The 24,873-nt window shown below is 43.3% G+C and overlaps 1 protein-coding gene across 1 annotated transcript in view; it reads right to left on the bottom strand.

The window, feature by feature from the left end:
- Positions 1-1,426: 1,426 nt before the first annotated feature.
- The window catches only part of UACA (uveal autoantigen with coiled-coil domains and ankyrin repeats), a 31,641-nt gene continuing 8,194 nt past the window's right edge, over positions 1,427-24,873 (bottom strand). The window contains exons 2-19 of the mRNA XM_061446499.1: positions 18,666-18,799; positions 18,089-18,177; positions 17,064-17,128; positions 16,415-16,472; positions 15,853-15,923; positions 15,649-15,755; positions 14,509-14,690; positions 14,034-14,071; positions 13,539-13,625; positions 12,312-12,419; positions 11,223-11,255; positions 10,629-10,727; positions 10,398-10,434; positions 9,681-9,733; positions 5,622-8,309; positions 4,902-5,054; positions 3,989-4,054; positions 1,427-3,271 (exon numbers count right to left, since the gene is read on the bottom strand). Coding sequence (XP_061302483.1) covers positions 3,200-3,271; positions 3,989-4,054; positions 4,902-5,054; positions 5,622-8,309; positions 9,681-9,733; positions 10,398-10,434; positions 10,629-10,727; positions 11,223-11,255; positions 12,312-12,419; positions 13,539-13,625; positions 14,034-14,071; positions 14,509-14,690; positions 15,649-15,755; positions 15,853-15,923; positions 16,415-16,472; positions 17,064-17,128; positions 18,089-18,177; positions 18,666-18,799 — 4,140 coding nt within the window. The 3' untranslated portion in view covers positions 1,427-3,199. The remainder of the gene's footprint in view (positions 3,272-3,988; positions 4,055-4,901; positions 5,055-5,621; positions 8,310-9,680; positions 9,734-10,397; positions 10,435-10,628; positions 10,728-11,222; positions 11,256-12,311; positions 12,420-13,538; positions 13,626-14,033; positions 14,072-14,508; positions 14,691-15,648; positions 15,756-15,852; positions 15,924-16,414; positions 16,473-17,063; positions 17,129-18,088; positions 18,178-18,665; positions 18,800-24,873) is intronic.

Here is a 24,873-nt window from a genome sequence, read left to right as displayed (position 1 = left end):
CGTAAAGCTCAAGGCCGCTTGAAGACAAAGCTACTTGTCCAAGTCTGCCCTAACCAGATCACACTGTGACTTTTCTTAGTCTATACTCACCATCTGCAAGTTTGTTCATGGGTATGTAAGCCAGCATCTTACACAACCAAAGCCCAGCAAGTAGCATGGCAAGAAAGACACCAACCAGAAGTATCTTTGCACCCAGAATAATTCTTACACTACACCTGACCCTCAAGATGAGAGCAAGATCCCATCTTACCCTGCACTGCCCCCATTACATTATAAAACTAAGTTGATGCCCTGCTGAGAACGTTTAAAGTCTTCCCCACTGTATCCTACGAGCACATAAGCACAAATCCCAACATTTAATGAAGTGTAAAACTAATTATTATGAAATAAAACTAGCTGTTCAGCGAGTGGAAAACCTTCACATTTTCATGTCCTATTTTCCTTTCAAATGTATTCCCTTCCCATCATCCAGCATCCCCTGCAAATGTAAAAATAAATACCCTTCACAGCGGAGGGCTGGCTTGAAGGCTCCGAGTCCAACAAGAGAAAGCTTCACAACTTAATGGCCCTTAAATGCTCACAGTCTTTTGCACTTAATGCAAAATCCTTCTGATGTAATAGCTGCCACAATTACATGTATGTTTTTTCTATTAAAAGTTAATTTTCTGAGTTGGCAGAGCAATGCAGGCATTAGATTAAGAAAAAGAAGCAGTAATCCCTCTGAACTCCCCAGGATGCAGAGAGATTCCAAAGGCTGCTACTCCAAACCTGAAAGGAAGTCCCATACTCGCTATAAAAAGTGGTATTGCATAATAGGAACATTGTGCCCACAATCAGTTATGGGCTGCATTACCTTATTGATGCTGCTTTACTGGGGCACGGAGCAGCTCCTAAAATCCCTTAAACCTCTTGGATGCATTTCATTTACATTTGACAATCTTGTGCCCTCCTCTCCTTTCTTCCTTCCATTATCAGTGATGTTTGTCCATGAATGCACAAGTACTGAAAGCTTCCTCACTAGGGAGGAGATGCCTCACGGATGTTTTTACCAAGCACATGGATTATCACTGCCATGGGAGCTTCACGGCCCAGGCTTTACCATCACCTTCATGCAAAGTTCACAGCTTCACACTGAGAACAATCACCATTGGAATAATCTCCCCAGGGAAGAGGTGACTCCCCAGCACCGGACACTGTTAAGGTTCAGCTGTACAGGGTACAGCTGGGACATCCAGTCTGGGTCATCCCTTCAACCTGGGATTCTGTGAAACTATGAAGCTCTGGAAACAGAAAAACCCAATAACCCCGGAGTGGACATCTACACCCCAAACGTGTTACCTGGAATTTGGGAGCACTCGAGTGCGTTCAAGACCCTTCACTACCCAGACTGCATTTCTTTACCTTCGACAGAACTGACCACTACAAGAAGAAAAAGAAGAAAACACTTTATTGATGATGCAGGAAGGGAGAAATTTAGAAAAACATAGATAGAACTCCCTCGAGAAGGACCATACAGTATCAAAATACGCCGGAGTTAGTATATCAAAACAAAGGCTCTCGAATAAGAGTTTCAAGTAATGCAATCATAAAAGAATTTGGCTAAAAAGTAACACATATACTGAGATGTTTTCTGTAATAGCCCTCTAAGAAATTAAAGGAAAGCAGCGGTAGATCTGTTTAACTACAGACACATATTTAGTAAATATATTAAGTGTATTTATATAATAAAAACTGCCCTGCACGTTCATCCTTATGTCTGCATCCTCCTCCATGTGGCAGCTGTCTCTTCAATTCCTTAAGACTCTGCCCAAAAAGGGATAAAAAAGGAAACAAACATAACACCACTAAAACAATGGGACCTAAGCCCACAGCTTGGGGGGAAGCTCAGTCACTGCAAAACAGAGAACTCCACGCTCTGACTTAGGTCCTCACTTCTCAGGAACATGGAAGAGGTTTCTCTCTTCTGCATCAGGATGCCAGGTTCCTAACTTGCTGGTTATAAGCAAATGCTTTCAACCACAGACTGAGGTTAACACAACTACCAACAGCCCTTACGCTCTTCGCTCTATTAGAATCACAAACCTTACTGGGCTTGTCTTCCAGTTACTTCCTTTGAATAGTCCCAAATTTCATGTTCTCTTTCACAAAACTTACTTATGGGAACATTATCCTTCAGTTAAAAACAAAGCCCTGTCAGGCTTAATAGGTAGATTCCAAACAGATCAAAATTCTCCTTCGATTAATCCTTACTATTTGCATCTTTCCCCATAAATAAGATTATAGTACACAATTTACAGCTAAGAGGAAAATACCTTAAACTGCCAGGAGATAGTGTTTGAAAATCCAATACCTGATTAGTGTGCAGCTTCAGGAGCTGCTCAGTCTGCACCCATCAGCCTAATGAAGAATGAAATTATAGAGGAGCAGGACTATTGAGTTTAGCTCAAAATGCTGCTCTACAAACCATGCCACTCCAGTCCCACTGCTTTAGTCTACAGTAATCAATATTACAAAGCATTCCTGAAAAATCCTGGGGGGAAGAGGAGGCAAACATAGAAGTTAGTGTTTTGATGGAAAACCTGATTTTAAATGTTGCAATAAGCAAAAGGCACTACAGCTTAAGCTTATAGTTAAATATAAAGTCTGTAACTTGGCCAGCCAAGTTACAACATAGACCTAAACACCTTTCCTTTACCTTTGCAGCTGACTCACTAAACATGTTGTAGTATGTCCTGATCAGCTTATGTGACAAAACAGCCACTTTCTCTTAATCATTAAAGGATATGTACAGCTATTATACTCAGCCAAACTCATTTGAAGCCAGTTTATGTTTTAACCATACCATGAGAGTTCAAGGATAAACAGGTTTATGAGTATAGGCCCTGCTTTAATAAGTGGTCAATCAGACATTAAAAGGATTTAACTACCATGTCATCATTTTGACAGTCAGCTTGTATACCAGCTTTAAAAGATGCTCTACATCTTTTATTAATCTAATAAGTGTCAGATCTGAAACTCAGTAGCCCTATTTTACCATTTTATATGAAGAAAATGTTTCAGCTTTGTAAGTTGTTTCATATTTGGAGGTCCTAATTGCAGCTATATTATCATAACTATATAAACCTCATGAAGGTTATCACTCCCATAACCACAGCACTCCTACAATGCAGCAGCCTTCACGAGCAATGGCACTAACATGTCAGCAAACAAGTCCCTGCCTCATCCGAATGATCTGTAGTAAAGCAGCTTGGACATCTTCATCCATGTGACCCTGGAGCAAGCAAACAGTTAAAAGAACAATTAAAATCCCATAAAGTGTCAACTATCCGTCACTAACATTAGGAGATTCTTCAAAATCACCCAAAAGACTTAAATCATTGCTGCATTTTCACCACTCACTGGGAAAACCTGCAGTACTTTAAGAATACTTTTATTTTTCCCCTCAAACAAGAAGGAGCTGCCTCTTTGACACAGCAGTTTCCTCCATGAAAATATGATGTGGGGAAGAAATCACTGTTCCTATCCTCTGGACGCCACAGCCTGCTGCTGTGGGAGCACTCCCTCTTTTGCATGCTCAAGTATCTGGAGTCATAAGACTGGAATGAGTTGATCAGCTCTTTGCTCAGTGAGAGCCACTGGGTAAGCCTGCACTAGGTTTCCAGCTTCTACTGGACTTGTCTCCAGCATTACCTGGGATGATGCAGAACTAAATAACAGGCTCACACCACCAGACACCACCACCCTTCAAAGCAGGTTATGGTTATATAGAGTTACACACAGACAAAGAGTAGTAAGAAGATCGCCCAAGTCTAGAGCTGTGGGGTGTGTTTGCTTTTGTTGGATCAGTTCATTCTAAATTAAAACTCTCAACATCAAAACAGGTACTTGAAGACGTTTGAGGTCTTCCAGTATGGCAGCTAGAAGTGGGTCTCAAGAACCTCTTATGCTGAGATGACAGTAAACCAATCTGACCCTGGGACTATCATACCTGTACAGCACTGAGAAGATGGGTCCGATAAACAGAAACTACCTCTTGATGCTGCCTTTTAGCATCCTATAAAAAGAAGAGAGGAAGAAGAGGTGAAGTCATTGAGTTCTTTTAACATTTACTCTTGCCTCTTGCCAACTTTGGGAGCTTGGATTTGTGTACTTACAGACTAGCCGAAGCAGAATATCAAGGTTAAAGTTAGCTGTATCCCCTCCATTAATCAAGAAGAAAGTCACTGCTTTACTTTTGTTACTGCTGATTTGCAGCAAGGCAGTTTTGCTGAAGGCTGGCAGAGGCAGACTGATCTAGCATGGTAAGCACAGGCGCCAGGGTGAAAACTTGTTTCACCAACAGCATTAGCTGTTTGTTTTAAACCACCCAATATAAGAATGCTTCGCCTCATTCGTGAGGTCAACCTCACAAACACTGTTAAAGACACATCTTGCTTCTGCACAGATTTACAACTAACCTTGCTCACAGGAACAGCTTTCATTAGGAGCTTTACTGAAGTCACAGGGGCCACAAACGTGTTTGTGTGCAGTCGCAGCGCTTGAAGTATTCCCATTTACTGTTAGTACACTTAATGATAAGCAACACCCTTCTGTGTTTGCAGGCAAGGGAACATGGAATCAAATCCATTAAGGAAGGACCGCCTCACTTTCTTTTGCAGTGAGAATATACATGGCTGGTGGGCTTTGTAAGAAAATATGAGCGTGGAACTTGCATATGGAAATGCTCTTGGCACAAACTACAGCAGCGTAGCTCATGAGCACAGATTCCAAATTGTCTGTGTCCTTTTTACCTGGAAAAGTTCCCAAATGGTGCAAATCCAATGGGGAGAAAGAAGCAGAAGATTTAGAGGGAAGCAAGGAGGAGAAAAAAGAACAAAACTCGTGAGAACAGGATTACTTACAGCAAGCTGCTGCTGCAGTGTTTTCACCTGGTTCTGGAGCATTTCAACCTGCTGATTCTGCCTCTTTGAGGGAATCCCAGTGGTGTATGTAAGTTGAGACAAGCCATTAAGAGCTTGTTTTAACCGCTCCACATCATTAAGCAGCTCTGTAATCTTTAAGAGAAAGAAAAAAACACACAAAAAAAACCCCTAATTTAAGGATGTATCACTTACAAAAACCAATATTTTTTAACACTCTTTGAAGTCTGATGAATCCCAGCCTGGTTTGGGTTGGAAGGGACCTTAAAGCTCATCCAGTCCCAACCCCTGCCACAGGCAGGGACCCCTTCCACTGGAGCAGCTTGCTCCAAGCCCCTGTGTCCAACCTGGCCTTGAGCACTGCCAGGGATGGGGCAGCCACAGCTTCTCTGGGCACCCTGTGCCAGCGCCTCAGCACCCTCACAGGGAAGAGCTTCTGCCTAAGAGCTCAGCTCAGTCTCCCCTCGGGCAGGTTAAAGCCATTCCCCTTGGCCTGTCCCTACAGGCCCTTGGCCAAAGCCCTTCTCCAGCCTTCTTTTTGGCTCCATCTAGGTATTCAGACCACCATCAGATACACCCACACCACCATGTACTTAATGCTCAGCACACACAGTCATGCTCGAACACTAAAGTAGCTGCATTTGCTGTCTAGTTCCTTACCCCTAAACTGAAAGCATCCAGAGCTTAACTGCCATATCCCACCTTGTTATCCTTGGCTTCCACCTGCTTTGCAGATTCCTGTATTCTCTTCTGCAAGTCCATAATTGTTGTCAATGATTTATCACACCTTTCTTTCTGGTCTTTGATTTCTTGCTCAATACTGCAGCTCCGTAACTGAAGCAATTCCTTCTCATCCTTTAAAGAAAGCTCACTCTTTTTAGCTTGCAAAGCCTCCTCACATGCTTCCTCATACTTTCTACTCATATTGGACAAGCTTTCAGCTACGCTGTTAATCTGGGCCTCCAGAGTACTCTTCATGGATTCGTATTCCGACACGTCAATCACTTCTTTCCTCTGCAGGTCTGTTAAAGCTTGTTGAGTAAGCTGCACCTCCGACTGCAGCTTCGAGATTTCCTTGCTTTTCACTTGGTTTTCTTCTTCTTTTTCTCTCAAGCTGGTTTGCATTGCTACAATTTCTTGTTCTAATGTTTCCTTCATTTGGGTATATTCTACCAAAGGGATTGAAGACTCTTTTAGACCTGACAATTCCTGCTGCAGTTGTCCTACTTTTAGTGTTTCTTTGTCATAACATTCCTTCTTACTTCTGAGGGCTTCCCTCAGATCCTCTACAGTGTGGCCAAGAGCATTCTTCAAGGCTTCAATCTGCTCTGCTGAAAGATGCCCAGCCTGGACGGTCATGGGCTGCTCGGTGCTCTCCTGCAGCTCATCCTTCTCTTTCTCACCTGTGTATTCCTGCAGCAAGTCCCTCAATTGCTCATTCAGCTCCTCCATTTTGCTTGTGAACATTTTCTCCATTTCATGGGATTTCTCAGCCAGGATGTAGTTCTGCTGCAAGTCACTCTGGATGGACAGAACACCGGTTCTGAGCTTCTCATTCTCCTCTTTGCACTTCAGGTTTTCCTCCTCCATTTCTCTGTACTTCAGCGCCTGTTCCTCCAACTGTGCTTTTAGTTCTTTCACTGTGGCTTCAAAGCTTTGTTCTCGATCTTCAAAGGAGGCAACTGGGGCATATCTGGACTTAATGCACTCTTGAATTGTGTCAAGTTCCTTCTTCTGGGCTTCAATTTCTGCATGCAACTGTAAAATTTCTTCTTGACCCCTCTTATACTCAGCCCTAACTGCAGCGTTGTTCTCTTGAAGCTCTTGCATGCTTTTATTTAAAGCAGTCACTGCAGTTTCATGGTCTTTCAAACTTATACACTCTGTTTGCAGTTGATTCTGTAAGAGTTTTACCTTATTCTTCAAGGTTCCATTTTCTTCATTCACCCTCTGGAGTTCTTGCTTTACCTCTTCCATTTTTCCCTTTAGATCTGACAGCTCCTTACTGGTTTTTTCGAGGGTGTTATTCAAGGCTGTTTTAACCTCTTCATGTGTTGTAGCCAACACATACTGATCCCCGGGAGTCTCTCTCAGGGCTGTGTTTTCAGAGACCAGCTTGCACACTTTGCCTTGTTCAGCATCATATTTTTTCTGAAGCTCAGCAAGCTGCTTTTCCAGCTCCATACCGCTGCATTTTAAAGCTTCCACCTCTCTTTTGTGCTGCTCTGGAGACAGGTACACAGCTTGGAAGTGGCTCATGTTCTCATTTAAGTTGTTCTTCTCTGCCAGCAACTTTTCAGCTTCTGCTTTGCTTTCATTGTACTTCTTTGTTAGTTCAAAAAGCTTTCTGGTCAGGTCACTGACGGCCAGATCGTTTGTTTTCTTCAATTCCTCATGGATTTTTAAAGGCACATTCTGGCTTTTCAGTTCAGTTTTTAGCATTTGGATTTGTTGCTTAAATACCTTGTTATCAGCCTGCACTCTTTCAAGCTCCTTCTGCAGAGCCTGGTTCTTCTGTGACAATTCAGAAACTGCCTTCCCAAGCTCTTCATTTTTCTTCTCGAACCCCCTCCTCATTTGCTCATGCTCCTCCGGCTTTACGTGCTGAGCCAGTTTCGCTTTCTGACTCTCGGATTCCCTCTTCAGAAGCAGAATCTCTGCCTGCAGTTTGCCATGCTCTCCTTCCATCTCTGCTAACCTCCTTGCTTTCACATTCACTTCGGTCGATAGCAAACTCTTCATGTTTTCAAATGTCTCTGAAGTTACCGAGTGGGCCAACTTTGCCGCTGTTTCTTTGAGCTGCCCTTCTAACTCCGTGACATTTCTTCCCCTTTTATCTCGTTCCATCTCCAACTTCACAAGTTCCTTCTGCAACCTTTTATTTTCCTCCACCAGCCTGCCTTCATCTCTCTTGAATTCCGCCACCAGCAGTTCGTTCTGCTTAATCTGGTTCCTCAGTTTTCCCACTTCAGCAGAGGCTCCTTCATACTTGCCTTTCATTTCTTTCAACTGCTCCTTCAGCTCCTCTGTTAGCTTACTGTTTCCCAAAGCAGCTTCGTTCGTCAGGTGATCTTTCAGAGCAAGAAAGTGCGCCTGCATTTGCTTAACTTTGCCTTCCGAGTCAAACATTCTTTTCTGCACATCTTTTAAAGCATCCTCCAGCTGTTTTATCTGTCCGTCAGATTCCGCCTTGGTTCTTTCACACTCTGATGCCAAAGCTTTACACTCCGATACCTTGTGAGACAGCTCTCGCTGCAGTTTGCTGATTTCTTCCTTTGCGGCACCATAGCAGGTCCTCACGTTGTCAAGTTCCTTCTTTAAAGTTTCCTTCTCTGAAGTGGGTGACTGGTTAGGCAGGGAGAGCTCCAGGGGTCTCAGCATCGACCTGGACTGAAGATGAATTGGCACAAAACGGATACACGTTTACACAAGCCACGTACATAACTGTCTTAAAGCCATGGTGAGATGAGCATAAAACAGCCCTGAGATTTCTTTTTTCCTTAGGAACACGCTCCTCTATTGTTGCCCATATTACAGAACATGTGTATTTCAGCTTTTAACAGTGAAAATCTTTAACAGAGCCCTACATTACCATTTCCCAACCACCAGACCCACCGACACTAAAGTTCAGGCGTAGTGTATTCATTTCCTTTTCCTTCTTATATTCTTCATATTTATTCACCCATCTGCTAGAAGAAATTTCATTTATGAAGGGATTTCCCCCGGCCCTCAAGCATGGGAGAATAATTTTAAAAGGAATTAGAACAGACACTCATGGTTGATGGAAACTTCTCTCTAAAAACACTGAGGGACACACTCATGTAATTTACCATCCAGGAAGGGATCTCTCACAATGCAGCTTTGCCCTCCCGTTAGGTGGTTTGCATTACCACCCACCACTTGTTCATGTTCCAAGGGCCAAAAAGTACCATGCAGCTGTCAGGCAGGCTGGAAGCTTGGCTTAGACTAGCTTAAAGCAGCTTAATTCCTCCCTGGGACATGGTTTGGGGTTTTTGGGTCAGTTGGCTTTTTGCACCCACCCACCCCCTTTTTCCTTTCTTTTTATGTGAAGAATTACGCATCAACTCATTTTAAACTTGAGTTAAAGATAAAGAAATCCCAAGACCACAGGGATAACCTTATGTGAAACACAGCAGAAAAGACTGGATTTCTCTGTGTCAGCAGCAGAACATCAAAAATATCTGTCAGTGAGACCCAGTGAGAAAGCCCAGGATGTACAGCTTTATTTCCAGCCATCACTCACCTCCAAAAGCATCACTCAAGTGTAAGAACAGCCTGTCAGTTAGGACCAGTCCCTGTCATGTATGACTCACTGTCAGGGTCTGATGGATCTTGTTTATAACTGAATTGCTGCTTTACAAGGTAGCTAGCTATCAGCCACCAAAGTTGTCAGGAAATTGTTGCAGAGCTGGCAGGAACATCAAGTTTCCTGAATTTTAACTGAATTAAAAGTAGACAAGAAGAATTATGGAGGTGAAAACCAATTGCCCTTTACACTGTTGGTCCGGCAGTGTGATTGAGTTGTAAGGATGCTCGTCACAGACCATTCAGCACCCAGCACTCAGGGCTATGTCACATGTGTAGCTCTAGAGGGCACCAGCACTTAAACGTAACCAAGCAAGTACTAAGGGAAACGTTGTATTCCAAAGCAAAGGTTAATATACAGACATTTATAACTACATTTAGCTTTCCCAAGCACAAATATCTTAGAACTCACTCAAGCAGCAATATATTTATTACCTGTGATTCCCCCGCAAACACTTGTCCTTGTTTAAGCAATAAATCTTCTTTTCCTAGGTTTTCAAAGCAAACACCATTTAGTCTCTGGTTAAAAACTGTAACACAGTCACAGAAACTATGATTTTCCTTCCTCCTTTTATTCTGTTCAGTGGGACTGTAACGGGCTCAGTAAAACCTTCCGCAGAACAGTCATGAAAAGCACCATGAACACCAGGGAAGAGCATCCCCTTGCACTCCAAATGAATGACCCTTCCTGACAGGCAGGCAAACAGCTCTCACCGTGGCTCAGGACAGGTTAAGTGACATTTTTAAGTTACACAGGTGCAAGACAGGCCTGTGACCAAGTTGGACACAAAAGACCATCGTTTTCTTGTCCTAAGCTAGACACGAGTGTTGTTTAAGACGTGAAGGACAGACAGAGGAGCTCAGCTGGGAGCACAGGTCCTGCTCAGCTTGTTTTTCATGTTATCAGAAGATGCAGCAGTTAAAATGCACATTTCACAAGACCAGTCACTCCTAAGCAAGACTGATCGATAGTGCCTCATGTGCATGCCCAGCTGAAGCTGACTGGATTCTGAGGTCTCAAGTGTGGACACACAGCTTGTGCTTGGCTATAGTTAAGACCAACAAAAGGAAGAGAGAACAGGAAAAGCACACCCTTTATCTATATGCTAACACTGCATCACACATGGCAAGATTTAATAACTAAATACTTACTGTTAGCAAAGTTACTCCCAGATCCCACAAAATCAACCTAAAAGCAAACACAAAGAAACACAAAATTAAAGCTGAAAACTCATTTCAAAGTTTTACTCTATGTTAAACTAGGGATTAAAGGGCAGGGAAGCTTTTATAAGGAGATAACCACTTAAGCCTTTCAACAGTTGCTTAAGTATTTACTACAATAAATACCAATTGCTGTATTACATTTCAAATCAATTCACATACTTCATAATACTTGAGTTTAGCTTTGAGAGCTTCAATAGTCCTTAAACTTTCCTCCTGCTGTTTTTCCTTGGCGGTTAGGATTTTCTTCAGCTCATCCTTCTGAAAGAGAAGGAGAGAATGCCAAGTAGCCAAAGCCACGAGGAGAGACAGATTGATAAGAACTCAAGCAACTAAGCAACTTTTATAAGGTTTAGGGAGAACTTCAACCAAGACCAGCACTGAAAAGGATTCTTAAATGTTTGATTCTGAAGTTCTTCCACTGCTCCTCCACAAGAGGAGTCTTGAACAATGAGTCAAGGGAATAAAGCACCATTATTTGCTACTGTTTAACTTACATTTATTAACCTTGCATTACTGAAAGTCACTAAAGACATTTATACTATTAAGTCTGCTTTAAAGGTGCCATAGGGATTACATATATTATTTGTAGTAACAGAAGTGCTGTGCAGCTGTATAAGCTGAGCACGTACCAGTGGATATTTCATTTAGCATTTACAGATAGCTTTGCTTTTCTCTATAGTTTCATGTACCATCAGTTAAATGCGATAGAACTGGAAGTAGGGAAGAGACTATCGCTTGCAGGTGATATCGTACCTCATTCTCAAGATCATCTGCAAACATTTGCTCCTGCAAAAATAACAAAGAAAATCCCCCCACAAATCATTTCTGCAATGAGGTATAAGGGGCTCAAACACAGTTCAGCAGCTGACAAATCTACCCCAGTTTTAATGCCTCACATTTCTGACTGTTCCCCTTTGCTTTACCATCTAAGCTCTGGAAGAGAGGACAAACAGAAGTTCAGAGTCTTTGACAGAGCAATGTCTCTTGACGTGCATACAAGACAACTGGACTATCTTCAGATATCTAGATCATACACTACTGAGGCAGAAGAGAGCAGTTTGTCAGTAGAAGTTTGTTGATTTTGGAAAGCGAGTATAAAGGAGTTCATTTTATTGAGGAAATGTTTAGAAGAACAGTTCAGATAAGATGATTCCAGTAAGAAATATTCTTCCAGTAAGAAATATTCTATCTGTGTGCTACATTGAGGGGAAGCTGCACCCTCTTAAAGCGTACCTCTACAAAAATACAATGAGGGAAACAAGTGTGAGCCTCCCCAAAGAGGAAAAAAGCCCTTGGTTTTATTTTCTTCCTTAATTCTACTGTCAAATTTGTGCCTTTAAGAGGAGGGAACTTTTTTAAAATCGAATGTGGGTGAGAAATCCCCTATTGAAAACCTTTGTTTCTGTTTTTACCAATTAAAGACTTGTCTCTTGTTTCCACTTAAAGCAAGAGCTGTAAAATGAGAAGCAGCTATGATAAAGTGTAACACACCACCTACATTTAGTTGCGGAGGTGAAGTTTGCTCTCCATTACAACTGGCCAGAGCACCTCACAGTTCACATTATGCTGCATACGTACAGCCATAAATGTTATTGCTCACATTTACGAGCACCACTGAATGACATTGTAACAGGTCAGATCCTGAATCCTCAGATGTTGATTATTATTACAAGACCAAAGGCTTTTGCAGCAGAAGAAGACGACAGTGACACATAGAAATGATTCACGGGAAAGCAGTGAAGACCACATCCCAGTCACGTGTGCTTTCCTTTCTACTTCTAGCAGCCTCCCCTGTCAGCACTGGGTAGCTATTACAGCCCTCCATTCCAACACTAGGCTTACCTCACTCAGCTGCAGTTGTAGCCCACTGATTCTATCCAGCAGCATCCTTTGCTCCTCTTGCGCTTCTCTCATTCGATCTTTCAAATCTTGATTTTCTAACTCCAATTCCTTAGAAGTAAAGATATAAAATTAAAACAAGGCACCACACGACCACACTACACACCCTGGGAAAACCAAAGAATCTGAACCAGCAGATTGAACAGTCACTAGAGACATCAAGCCTTGCCTAGTGAGTCCCCTAATGCTTTTGGGGCCTTACTCCAGGTCTGGTTCATTCTGAAGGTTTACATATGCACAAGCTCCAGATAAATCATTCTCTTGTAAGGGTACATACAGGCTTTGAAAGTATGAGCAGAGCAAGATTACATTTGATGCTGACAGCACTCAGACTGCTTATCTGCTGTCTGTTAACAAGTAAAAATAGCTGATGTTAAAACAGTTCCTGAAACCCAGGTGCTGCAGCCAAAGGTGTGATGAAAAAGCCTCAACCAGCATGAAGCACAGCAACCCTCCAGTGTGCTAATTGTTCCAAACAACCCCAAGAACCACCCTAGTAACAGGTAACAAACCCAGCATGTGAAAGTGGTAGGTGTGTGCCCCATCAGTCAGTCCAGTGCTCACATGCAAACAACAAAGCCTCTTTAACTCTTGCCTGATAAGCGCCACCTTAACTGGGGCAACTACTTTAGCTCAAAGCAGAGAAGTTGCCTTTAGAGATCTTTATCCTTTAATTACAAAGCATTTCAGAATGCAGGCCTCTATTTCTCAGTGGTTTGTTCCCCAGAGCTTAAAACGTTGTTTACCTTTCTGAGAACTGTAATGACACAGTAATGAGATGAGAAAAATCAATACCCTTGGTAGAACCATTATAACAGGTTATTTTTAGTGAGATGCATTGAGAATGTTAAAAAATAAGCCTTCCTGGCTTACAATTCTGATTTCACTACAGGTGGAAGTAGACAGAAGGTTAAGAGTCAGGAAAAGTTAAGACATGAAGAGACTTGCAACTATTTATTACACAAACAGGTATGTTTTTCCTGAAGTTAACAGCTTATCTGCACAATTGCCACATTACACAGTTGTGCAATTAAGTTTTAAGTAAACAGCAATATATATGACCTTTAATGGAATCACTAATGCTCTCCTTACAAGCACATCTTGTCTTTAGTGTGTCTGGTTCATTATGCACATGGGAATATGCAAGTCAGAGAAATCCTTCTCACTTACCTGAGCGTTATGTTCCTTCTGATACAGCTTGACATTCACCTCCTCCTGCGCATGCAGCCGATTCCACTTCTGTGGCACATTAGTAATCTGTTATTGCAACAGTAAAGTATTAATTTACATTCCTGTTGCGTTCTGCAGACATCCATTTCTGGGTACAGTGAGCTCTGCCTCCATCCCAGCTCCTGCTGGGGGGGCACTATTACCAGCATTTGCATTTGGACAGATTGCTTCTCAGCAAGAGGTCACTCATGATCTCATCCAGACAGAAAATGGGATGCTTGTCAAAACTCTAATCCCAAATATGCACATCATCACATATTTCTCAAACAGAAATAGCCACCCCAGCTGATTACAGTGGGAATCTTCCCAGCTACAGACGAAGTTATGAACTCAAAAACCACTGAACTAGTTTTGCATCACAGCACGATCTTAATCACCCTCTCAGCAACCCCAGGAATATACTGCCTTAGAGACATTTAGTACAAGCAGCCTTACCTTTTGTTCGGGCTGCCCCTTCTTCATGGTATCTCTTCCTAAAAAAGCACCACAAAAGTAGGCAGTTAAAATACGCATTTCAGGCTCCTGCAACACTTTCAAGCTAATTCTACCTATTTTTGATCATTTCAATAATTAGATTCACCAGCAACCCAATTAAACCAACATGGAAACATTCACAAGTGCAAAGTTCTTCTACAGGTGAGCCTAAATAACTCCTATGATCAATACTGCAATGCCAGGTTCAAGCACTGTTAATACCTCAGCGCATCACAGCCTGCATTTACCTTAAAAGCTTTACTAAAAACAAAACCCCAAAGCCTTCTTTCCCCTCCCAAACAGGCAGGGTATCACCTGTGCGTTCAAAGGACTACGGCTGCCCTCCAAAACCATAGCTCCTGAAGACATAGCAGTGGGAAGATACACAATTCAAATGAAAGGACAACAAAAAGCTGCTGCAGCCACGTGTTCGTACCTTTGCTGGAATCCTCAACGGCAGCTTTTATTAAAGCCAAAATGTCAATATTGTCCCCAATCCTGGCATAGTAAGCACAGTCATGACCAAGGCCATCAGTCAAACTAACATCCGCACCATTTCTGAGCAACACTTCCACTGCATCCCTGCAGCCATATTCACAGCCTAACATTAAGGCAGTCCTGAGGATGGGGAGAAAGAGCGCGTTCAGAGACTCGGGTGCTTGTGCTTTAACAGAGCAATCACAGAAAGAATCCATCATACACTTCTGTCTAATCACAGAAGCTTGAGTCAAGGAATCTCTTCTCTATCAAGAGAGGAAACTAATCTTTAAGAAGTTATTTTGTTAATGGATAAATATGTTAAAAAGCAACCAAAACCCACTGTAATAGAAGTATTTTGATGAAACCCAACATAAACCTACAGCCTGTGGGAGAGCCACCCAGTGTTTTGAACTCATATGACTTTGGCTTCCTCTCTATTTAGATAGAAATCTCAATAGACTCAACAAACAAGACAAGAAGTTTAGACAAAGTTCAGGGTGGGCCAAGTGCAGCTTGAGAGCCCTGGCAATGCCTTAAAAATAACTTGCCAGCTTCAGAGCACACAGTGCAAGTATCCATGCTTTGTCCCACAGCAGCCTCGTGTCCACTGGCCACCAGGCAGTCACCCTCCCAGAGAACAACTGGCAGACGTAGCAGCTACAAATAGAAAATCCTTCCCCTGGCCCCTTCTCCATGAACACAGAAGTTAAACATTTCAAGGTCCTTAGGTCCCTTTGGAGCTCCAATGAGACTCAAGTACGTCTTGTCAGAATGCCACCTTTGTCATGACCCATTCTGTATGTTGATCCCAAAAGGTGTAAGATACAGCTTTGGACAGACAAACCCTTAAAACAACCAAGTGCAGTTCCTCTGCTGGCAAGCACAAGCCTGTATGTATTTAGGATGCAAGAATAAGCAGCGAAATAAAGCCATGCTTCTCTGCATTATTGAACTGGCACATGTACTTTGGAACTAAAACGCAGGCTCTTTTCCACTGAATTTAGCATATTTATTCCGCAGCCTGAAAGCCAAGTGACAGCTTTTTATTACCCTTTAAATGTCAGCGGGCGCTCTGACAAGCCCCTGCATGCATTACCTGTTCTGTTTGTCCCTGGCATTTACATCTGCTCCTCTGTCTAGCAGAAGCTGACAAACCGTGGGACGACACATCTGAGTGGCCAGCACTAGCGGTGTCCTCCCATCCTGAAGAAAGGCAAAAGTACTAAGAGAAGGAGGGAAAGCACAAGAATTCCAATAGGGTTTGTGCAGGAGAATGCAACATTTATTAGTCACAACTTACTCCGTCTTTTGAATTCACTGAGGCCCCGTGATCACACAGTAGTTGTATGCTTGAGGAACAGTCCGACATAGCTTTCGAGAGAAAAAGAAAAGAGTAGGTTACATTGCTGAAAGCAGCCTTTGTGAAACCCCAAACACCTCCATGGGTGTATCTGCTTCACAAAAATTCATGCAACCAACTTAAAGCATGACATGGCTCTGTGACTGGGTCCTCTCACAACCATCTCAAAAGCATGTTAAAGAAAACAAACACGACCGTTCAAGACTCTGCATAGCACAGTGCGAATGCAGAGTAGAGGTATCTCAACCTATTAACATCATTGCTCTATAACACTGCTCAGGATACTTGAGATTTTACTAGACAATTCATGGGCTCCAGAAGAGACTCAGATCTACAACCCGTTAAAACCATTAAGAGGCTGCTAGTGAGGACAAATATAATGACAGCATTTTCTCCTACTACAGTCACAACTAAAAGATAAGAATCTGACCCACCTGAAAATTAATTCCTTCATTCAAGCTAGGTTTCATACTACAGTTACCAGAAAAGCAAAACCTTTTACCTGCATCATGCAGAGCAGTTCTTCCTTGGAGATCCACATTCTCCGTTGGACAGTTGTACTGTTAAAATAAGCAACCCCAGTTATCCATTAGGATTCAGACTGCACTTCCAAAACATTAAATGTTTTGAGGTTTGAATTAAAGCATTAAAGAGCAATTGAAGAAAATGTGTTTGTAGTTTACAAATACAGTGACATACACGAAAGAAAAAGCCATGGGTACATGCACTTCCGTGCTCTCATCACATTGATCAAGAGTTGTAGAATTAAGACCATGCAAAGAATATGCACAATCCCACAGTGACTTTTCACAAACACTTTCAGATATTCTCTGTTTCAAAATCTCTGGCTAAGATTTCCCACTACTCGTCATGACTCCTTCACTACCAATATCACTACTAGCTCTGGCACTCCACAGAGAATGTGCCATTTATATCTGCACAGAGACATGCATCATACAAACACAAGGTAAGAAGAGCACATTAAAAGCTGAAGATTCAAATGAGCACAAACTGACCAGGAATAAATGCAGATAAACACAAATATCACACAAACCTAAAGCAGCCTCCCAGTATTGTTTCATTAATGAAGTGTATTAAGAGCACCTTTTCCCCTCTCAAGAATAAAACCAGAGAAGTTGTATTTCCAGTACCTGCAACAGCTTCTGCAAACATAAAGCGTGCCCGTACTTCGCAGCGAGGTGCAGTGCGTTTCTACCTGAAAACAGAAATCAGCATCAACTCGGGATCTGTGTTAACATGCATTTAGAAACACCACACACAGTTCAACATGCCTGTGCTGCTTCTCAGGAAGTCCATTGCTAACTTTGGAACAATCATTCATAAGACGTTCATTTGTACGTCACTAAAGCATTATCATTTCAGCTACAACAGTCCCTGTGCCCTCCCTCAGCTCTGTCATTGCTATAGCCAGGTCATCTCTTCCCTATTTACTTGATTTTTTACAGTCTTCTCTTGCTTTAGAGAAACTGCAACCAAGGAGTCAAGTTCTATAATGAAATTAATCTCAAAGTACTGTAAATGACTCCACATAAGCATTTACAAAGCTGATCTGTCATATGAAAGGAGCAGGCTGGGTTATTTCAGCTATTGGAGCTTAAAATAGGAGAATATTCATTAGCCATGTTAAATAATCCAAGGCAAAATTAGCACCTTTTTAATTACCTCTTCCCCAAGACCTTCACCCAAACTCCGATACCACACATGCAAATCCCAAAGGAATGTAGCACAGCCACGCTCTGGATTTTGGAGGGCTCAGTATGGGTGCCCAAACACCTACCACATCATTTAGCTCCAATCCTCAATGTGTACAGCACTTCACAAGGCTCAGTGAAATACACTTAGTATTTAAATGAACAAAAATTCATTTAGAACTGTTCATATACTGTGATTCTGAAGCAGAAATGCTCATCTCACAAGTGAGTCTGGAGAAGAACATACCTAGAGCAGCACAAACCCCAAGTTCATGAATGCAGCAGAGCTCAATAACTTACAGGACAGGACATGACAGTTTCCTAGAAGCTCAGCCATGAGTCATTACCATTGCTACAGAAAGGAGGAAAACACTCTATCCCAAAGCTCAGCTTAATTCTACTCCAAAGTGAAAACCAAGCCAAGAACTGTTGCAAGCTGCGCTGGGATGCAAAAGGAAGCCTACCTGCAGCATCTGTGGCTGTGATATCAACTCCATGAATAAGGATAGTGTTCAAGCAATCCAGGTTTCCCTTTGATGCTACAACATGGAATCTGCAAATAGAAAATACCTTGCTGAAACCCATCTGGTTTGCACACAAACACGGCAATATTAACCAGGAAAATCAGAGCTGTGCACTGAAATCATTACACAGTACAAACCCAACTCTGGACAGCACCCAAATCCAGCCAAGAGTCTTGCAGATACTACTTTAAGGAACAAGATAGCTTTCCTGAGAAGTAACCATTGAATCAGAGACCCAGAAGAAAAACCAATATGCCTTCCATGTCTCCTTAATATTCAAATCTGGCAAGAGCAAGTATTTAAATACTCATCTTCTTGTTGAAGTGAGGACCGTTTATGAGAATGTCACATTCTGGCTACCTGGTATTCCAATCTGGATGAGATTCTAATCTAACACGATGTACTACACAGGTTTATGTATTAAAAGAAGAGGCTTTAGAGCAGCAGCAAGATTTAGGAACTGAATAGCCTTCAGCAGCTTCCCAGCACCGTTATTAGAGCACTGGGAGTTACTTACGCAGATCTCCCCTCCACATCCAGTTTGGTGGGACTGACTCCTTTTTTGGCCAGGATTGATGAAACCTTTTCCACATCTCCCCTTTCGGCTGCTTTCATTAACCTGTCATCGTATTTGTTCCAGTCTGTGTTCAGCTGTGTAAGAGAACAGAAAAGCAAGTGAGCTTACAGTACACTATTGATCTACTAAGGGATTGCAATGAAAGGCTGGATCAAATGCATTTGGGGGAATACGGAAAAAATACCTTTGTTTGCAATTAGAGTCGTACCTGTTAAAGATGTTTAGAGTTATTCATGTACCATCTCACTGTAGCATTTCAATCAGGTTGTTGGCATTGCATGTACAGTGCTCCAAGACTGTCTGGTTAAGCTGCTCTCATCCTAAAGGAGACCTTGAGGATCAAACCTCTTCCGTTTTCCTCATTCTTTGCTCTGTCTCCTAGGCCTAAAACTAAAGCCACACACAGCAGGTCCCTATCCTCATTCCAAAATGAATGATTTCGGATGGTTTCTCATATTAGGCTGCCTTCAGCCATCTCCTTCTAGCCCCTCTGTGTGCCACACAAAACTGCCTGGATAGTTGTCTTGTCACTGTGTCTTCGCTTTCTCTCCTCTTCATCATGGATACTTCCATTCTGACCAACAAATACATTCTCCTATACATGCTCCATAGGGCTGTGATGAACTAAGGACTTCACAGAGCACAAGAAGGGCTACCATGTGCACTTGTACATGTACACAGTTCAGAGAAGAGCAACTTGCAGTATCTCAAGAACCCCACAGTGGGGCTAAAAGGGACTTCAGAAGTCATGCAGAGAGGGAGCCCCACACAGCATCACCTATAGCCTGGTGTTCTAATACCTCTCAAGAGCTCCACTGAAGGAAGGGTAGAGTGCCCAAGGAGACCTGCACTTCAGTCCTTCCTTCACTGTGTCAGAGAGCATCTTTCCTAATGCCTAGTGATCACTGTTTAATCTCTCCACTCTGCACATTAAGAGCTCCCCCCTCCTTTTCTGCAGCAGCTATAGATTTGACAAGCTGTCTCCTCTTTGTCTCATGCCCTTCAGGGAAGGTACATCAACTGCTCTCACATCAGCAAGGCAATTAACTCCATTAACTGAATGAAAACAGGAGGGTTTCCTGCTCATCCTTATTGTCAGTTACTTGACTTGCAAGAATCTAAATAAGACAATCAAATGTTTCACTTCCACATATTAAATATCTGCACATGCCTCAGAATTTACAAATTAATAAACAAGATGCATCACAAAGGAACAGATAAGTCAGTAACTGCAAGTAACAGAGCCCAAAATAGTACTGCTAACAGCTTCCAATCCAAGCAGTCATCTTCAGTCTCAGCTTTTCAGTGTTCATTACAAGTGATTTCATGAGGAAGTGGGCAGATAAATCACAGCTGCTACAGTTTTCCCCCTGTCAACCCTTATATAGTGAAAGTACCATGGAGAACTCAACAGGTGAGCTTGGTATGATACTTAAGCAGGACATTATGAAATGTGCAATCAACAGCAGACGGGTTTCATGGACTCAGCAAGACATGAAATATGTACTAAATTTAGCCCTCTAAACTTGTTCAGATTTATCAAGAACAGCTGAGCCTCCAGCTCTACTGAAGTCACACTGGTTTTCATGTCCAACACCTAGCTAATACAATGAAAAGCAAAAGGCAGAGCCCAGTTTTCACCTTGCCCATTCTCACAATCTGCTTCCTGCTTTTCCTCGGCACACGCTTCCATCCACTCACAGGGTGCAGTTTGCTGCTGCTTCCCATGCCACTGACCCACAGGATGCTGCCAGGAAGCGCATCCCTTCACACCCCTGCGCTTCACGTGCCTCAGGTCTGATACAGTCGAGACCCCAGCCCTGCACAGCACGAAGCTGAATGCTGAAATGCTGCGAGTCATCATAGGTACACACATGGCACCAGCACAGAAAGGTACTTAATAACAACTCATTCAATTTGGCCAGTCTTAAAAGTAGATCTGAACCAGCTCCATTACATCCCAAGCAGGTTTCAGATGTTAACATCAAATGGAGGTGCTAAAAATACATGATGGGACACAGCTTTTCCTGTGTCAGACTGCTCCACTGGGCAAAATTTAGCCAAGTGTGCTATTCAAGAGATGAACATCAATTGAGCTGAAGAAAGAAACTCAAAGTTTCTAGCTTTCAATTGCCTGCAATTACCAAAGCAATGTAGAGTGCAGAGGAAGCAGGAGTCAGTTATAAATAGACCACTGCACATCTAGCCTCAGACATTCCTCACCCCCCACTTCCTCCTTGTTTACTCCAAATGTAGAGATTCAAGCCCCAGGCCAAGCATCCCACCCCAAAACACGGAGCTGCTTCGCCTCATTGCCAGCCCCCCTTTCTGAATGGCTTTATACTCTTCAGGAATTTCTGTTCCATGACCGAAACCTCACAGCCAAGCTGGACACCGATGACTTGATAGTCACAAAGCTTTTAACAGAAGAAAAAGGCTTATGAAGGAATATTATATTCAAACAGAACTGTACACAGCAGAGGAATTTACTGATAACAGTGAGACACAGGCAGCCTGCAGGTACATGAAGTAACTTATCACTGTGGATCAGAAGTTCCACACCTCACTGAACAAAGAACATTAAAACTGATAAACCTCATCATTTCCATAATAGAGCAGCTGAAGACACTTCTGTTTCGTGCAGTGAGAAAGCAGCCCGTCAACCCTGTATCCTTCATGCTGGGTTCATCATAACACCCTTCTCCACCTCCTTGAAGTTCCAAACCCACTATTCAAAAGCCTTCACAGTTATCATATGAAAACAAGAACAGATTAAAAGACCCCCAAAGCTGTACAATTTTCATGTTAAAAATAAATAGTGATGTTCCATCAAGACAGACCTGTATTCCCCTTATGACTTCGTTACCAGAAAATCTTCCAGGATTTAACATAATAAAGTCTGGAAGATCCACAAAGAACAGTGCCAATGCCAAGTGGACAGTTGTCAGTGGACAGAACCCAGAGCTGTGCAAGGTCTCACCTTGCACCAGAGCCAGGCTTTGCTAGGCTAAAGAGGAGACACAGAAAACAGGAGCACCAAAACCCCATTACCAGCCTCTAGAATGATCCAGATAACAGAGCTGTAACCATCATTATCCCTATTCCCCATCCTCATGATAAAGAAAGATTACGCTAATCATGAAGCCATAGTAATCACTTTTTCAGTACAATACGTGCTAAAAGTGACCTGAAGCAGTAAAAATAGACAGCTAACGTAATTACAAGCCCCAGCATTATCCAGCAAAGTACAGAACCCATCTGTCAATCAATAGAAACATGCATTAGGTTAAAAGCCAAGCCAGATTGCTCGGTGTAATGCAGCATCACACCATGACGTTACTGCTCTCACACAGTGCCAGGGAAGCAGCCCTCCCTGGAGCCTCAACCAAAGCCTCCTCTGCCGAGCTGCCTTCTTGGGCAAGGTTTCGGGTTTATGTTAAATACCTTAGGAACTGCACATTCCGAGCACCAAGCTCTGCCCCTCGGAATTCTTTTGCATGTGACACATTCCGCATCCTTGGAGGGAAGGGATCGCATCCTGCATGTTTGCGACTGGGTTTAGATCGCCACATTCCACACCTACAGCACACACCTGCTAGCAAAAACTCACACAGATCTGCAGAAAACCCTTTACCAGCCATTCCTTGAGCCCATTTCATAAATCTTCAGGTGAAGAAGAGCAGTGTTTAAATAAATCATCATCTTAATGGTTTTTCCCCCACTTTGGTTGCAACATTTAAGTAAATGGTACCATTTCCTACGATGTACTAAACCGAATCCTGCCGCCAAACCAGCTCACACGTAAGGAAAATTCCTCACAGGACAAGTTGTTAAAGACACATATTACACATTAATTAAAAAGAACCTGTCGGTTACAAAACTCAAGCTTTTGCATTGGTGCAGTTGCAAGCTGCTGCCACTGACGCGAGACCCGGGATACCTACTGTGTCTTTAGCTGCACAAGAAAACCAACAAGTCATCGTCAAACCCACAGCGTCCCGCTGCCAGGAGCGATCAGTTTATCTCACATCAAGTTACAAGCCAGGGCAGCTCACAAAGCACTGAGGCAGAGTTCAAGCAGGCTGCTTTGAGAAACGTGCTCTCTCCTCTGCCCTGAATTCATCTTGCTCCATCCTTCACTTCACTTGGATCCCCATGCAAGTTCTCCCCATCCTCAGGATCATCTTCAGACTTCATAACTCTTGCAGAAACCCAGGCTAGGGGCTGATGGAGCCCTCCGTGGTCCAGCTGCCTGCTCCAGGAGAGCCCTGGCAGAGCCGCCCTCCGTTTCTGCGTTGCAACAGACTGCTCAAGTGACTCAGACTCACAAGTAAATGTTGCCCAGATCCGAAATATCTTGTAAACAATACGTAGGCAGTCTCATCAGCCCAGATCTATTTCTGATAGCGCAGTACTTGATAGCCGAGCGATATAGAAAGCAATCGCTATTAATACATTCCCCGCATGCTCATGCCCTGAGTAACGCATTGAGATTTCATGTTAACTAACGAGACAAGCACGCAGGAAACTGTACTACAGTGTTGTTATGATCTGCAGACATGCAAACGCTCCCTCTAAAATAACAAACACGTTAGTCAAATTAAGTGCCCACTGACATTAAGGAAGGTCATGCTTAGCACCACTAATAACACAGGAGGACCGAAATACTCGCAGGAGTAATTTTTTCCTATTCCACAAAGCCGAGAGCAGACTCGGGATCAGACTTCAGACAGTTACAACGCAGAGCAGATGGAATGCATGAGCCTATTTCGACAGAAATGTAACCGATTTTAAATTAGAAAACACACATGCCTTTGCTTTAAAAGAAATCCTCCTTTTCCAGCACTGAAACCCATCCGAACAGAACCCGGTTTCAGTTTACTGCTGCTGCCAGTCTGTCTCCCAACATGTTCTAGGAGAGGAGTCACAGAGGCTGTGAAAACATTCACGAGACAGCATAATGATTAACAGGAGGAGGATGCCGAGTCTGCTTTCACAAGTTGGAAATTCAAATTGAGGTCTCCCCAGTGCAATATTTAGAGGACCAGGTCAGAGTGACAAGCAACCTGCTGTTTAGTCTGCAGAAGAGAAACATGGTGCACAGCCAGGGAAACCACACACACAAGACTGGGAGTGACCCAATAAATGGATCTTCTCAGGGAAGATGCTTTAAGTCATTCATTCATATTTGCACAAACTCACTCTGCCTGAGGAGCACAGTCCCAGGCTGGTTTGGGTTGGAAGAAGCCTCAAAGTTGACCCAGTTCCAGCCCCCTGCCACAGGCAGGGACCCCTTCCACAGGCAGGGACCCCTTCCACAGGCAGGGACCCCTTCCACTGGAGCAGCTTGCTCCAAGCCCGTGTCCAACCTGGCCTTGAACACTGCCAGGGATGGGGCAGCCACAGCTTCTCTGGGCACCCTGTGCCAGCGCCTCAGCATCCTCACAGCAAAGAGCTTCTGCCTAAGAGCTCATCTCAGTCTCCCCTCGGGCAGGTTCAAGCCATTCCCCTTGGCCTGTCCCTACATCCCTTGGCCCAAGCCCCTCTCCAGCTTTCCTGCAGCCCCTTTATGTATCCAGACCATCACCAGACACACCAGCAGTGCAGATCTCAAAGTGCTGAATTGCCAGACACACCATGGGCTTAACTAAGGCCAATATTGCTCATTTGCTGTTAAGACAGAGCACCTTTTTTCCAAGCTCAGCTCAACAGGAATTCTTCCCAACTTCGGGTCCCCAAAGACAAGGGAGCACCCCATCTGCACCACGCTGCTCAGCTCAAAAGCAGTACTCGTTCCTATCAGCTTGTACCTGGCGCGCTCTCAGTTTGAGGGCTGTGTATGAAGCAGATACTCTGGGTGTCTGCACGCGCTCTGTGCATCCATCTGGGACCGCAGCGCCTTCGGGAGTGATGCAGAGACACGTTCACACCAGCACGCTCAGGGAGAACATCAACTGAACATGCACAGAACACTTCTGCCAGTGCTCTCCTCGCATTCAGTAAACGATTTAAACTCCCTGGGCTGGAGGGATTCTACCTACATGCTTCGTATTTCTGAATGAATTGCTTTATTACCCAGTTTTTGCTCAAGTCCAAGTCAGCTTTTAGCATCCTCAACACCCTTTAGTAAGGAACTGTGCATCTTTAC

Source organism: Pezoporus flaviventris, unplaced genomic scaffold (genome assembly GCF_033815535.1).
Source record: "Pezoporus flaviventris isolate CSIRO_AGI_PZ_B2104156 unplaced genomic scaffold, CSIRO_AGI_Pfla_v1 ptg000006l, whole genome shotgun sequence".
NCBI lineage: Eukaryota > Metazoa > Chordata > Aves > Psittaciformes > Psittacidae > Pezoporus > Pezoporus flaviventris.
The sequence above is the reverse complement of the archived record's forward strand: the minus strand, read 5'-3'. Positions and strand labels throughout refer to the sequence as shown.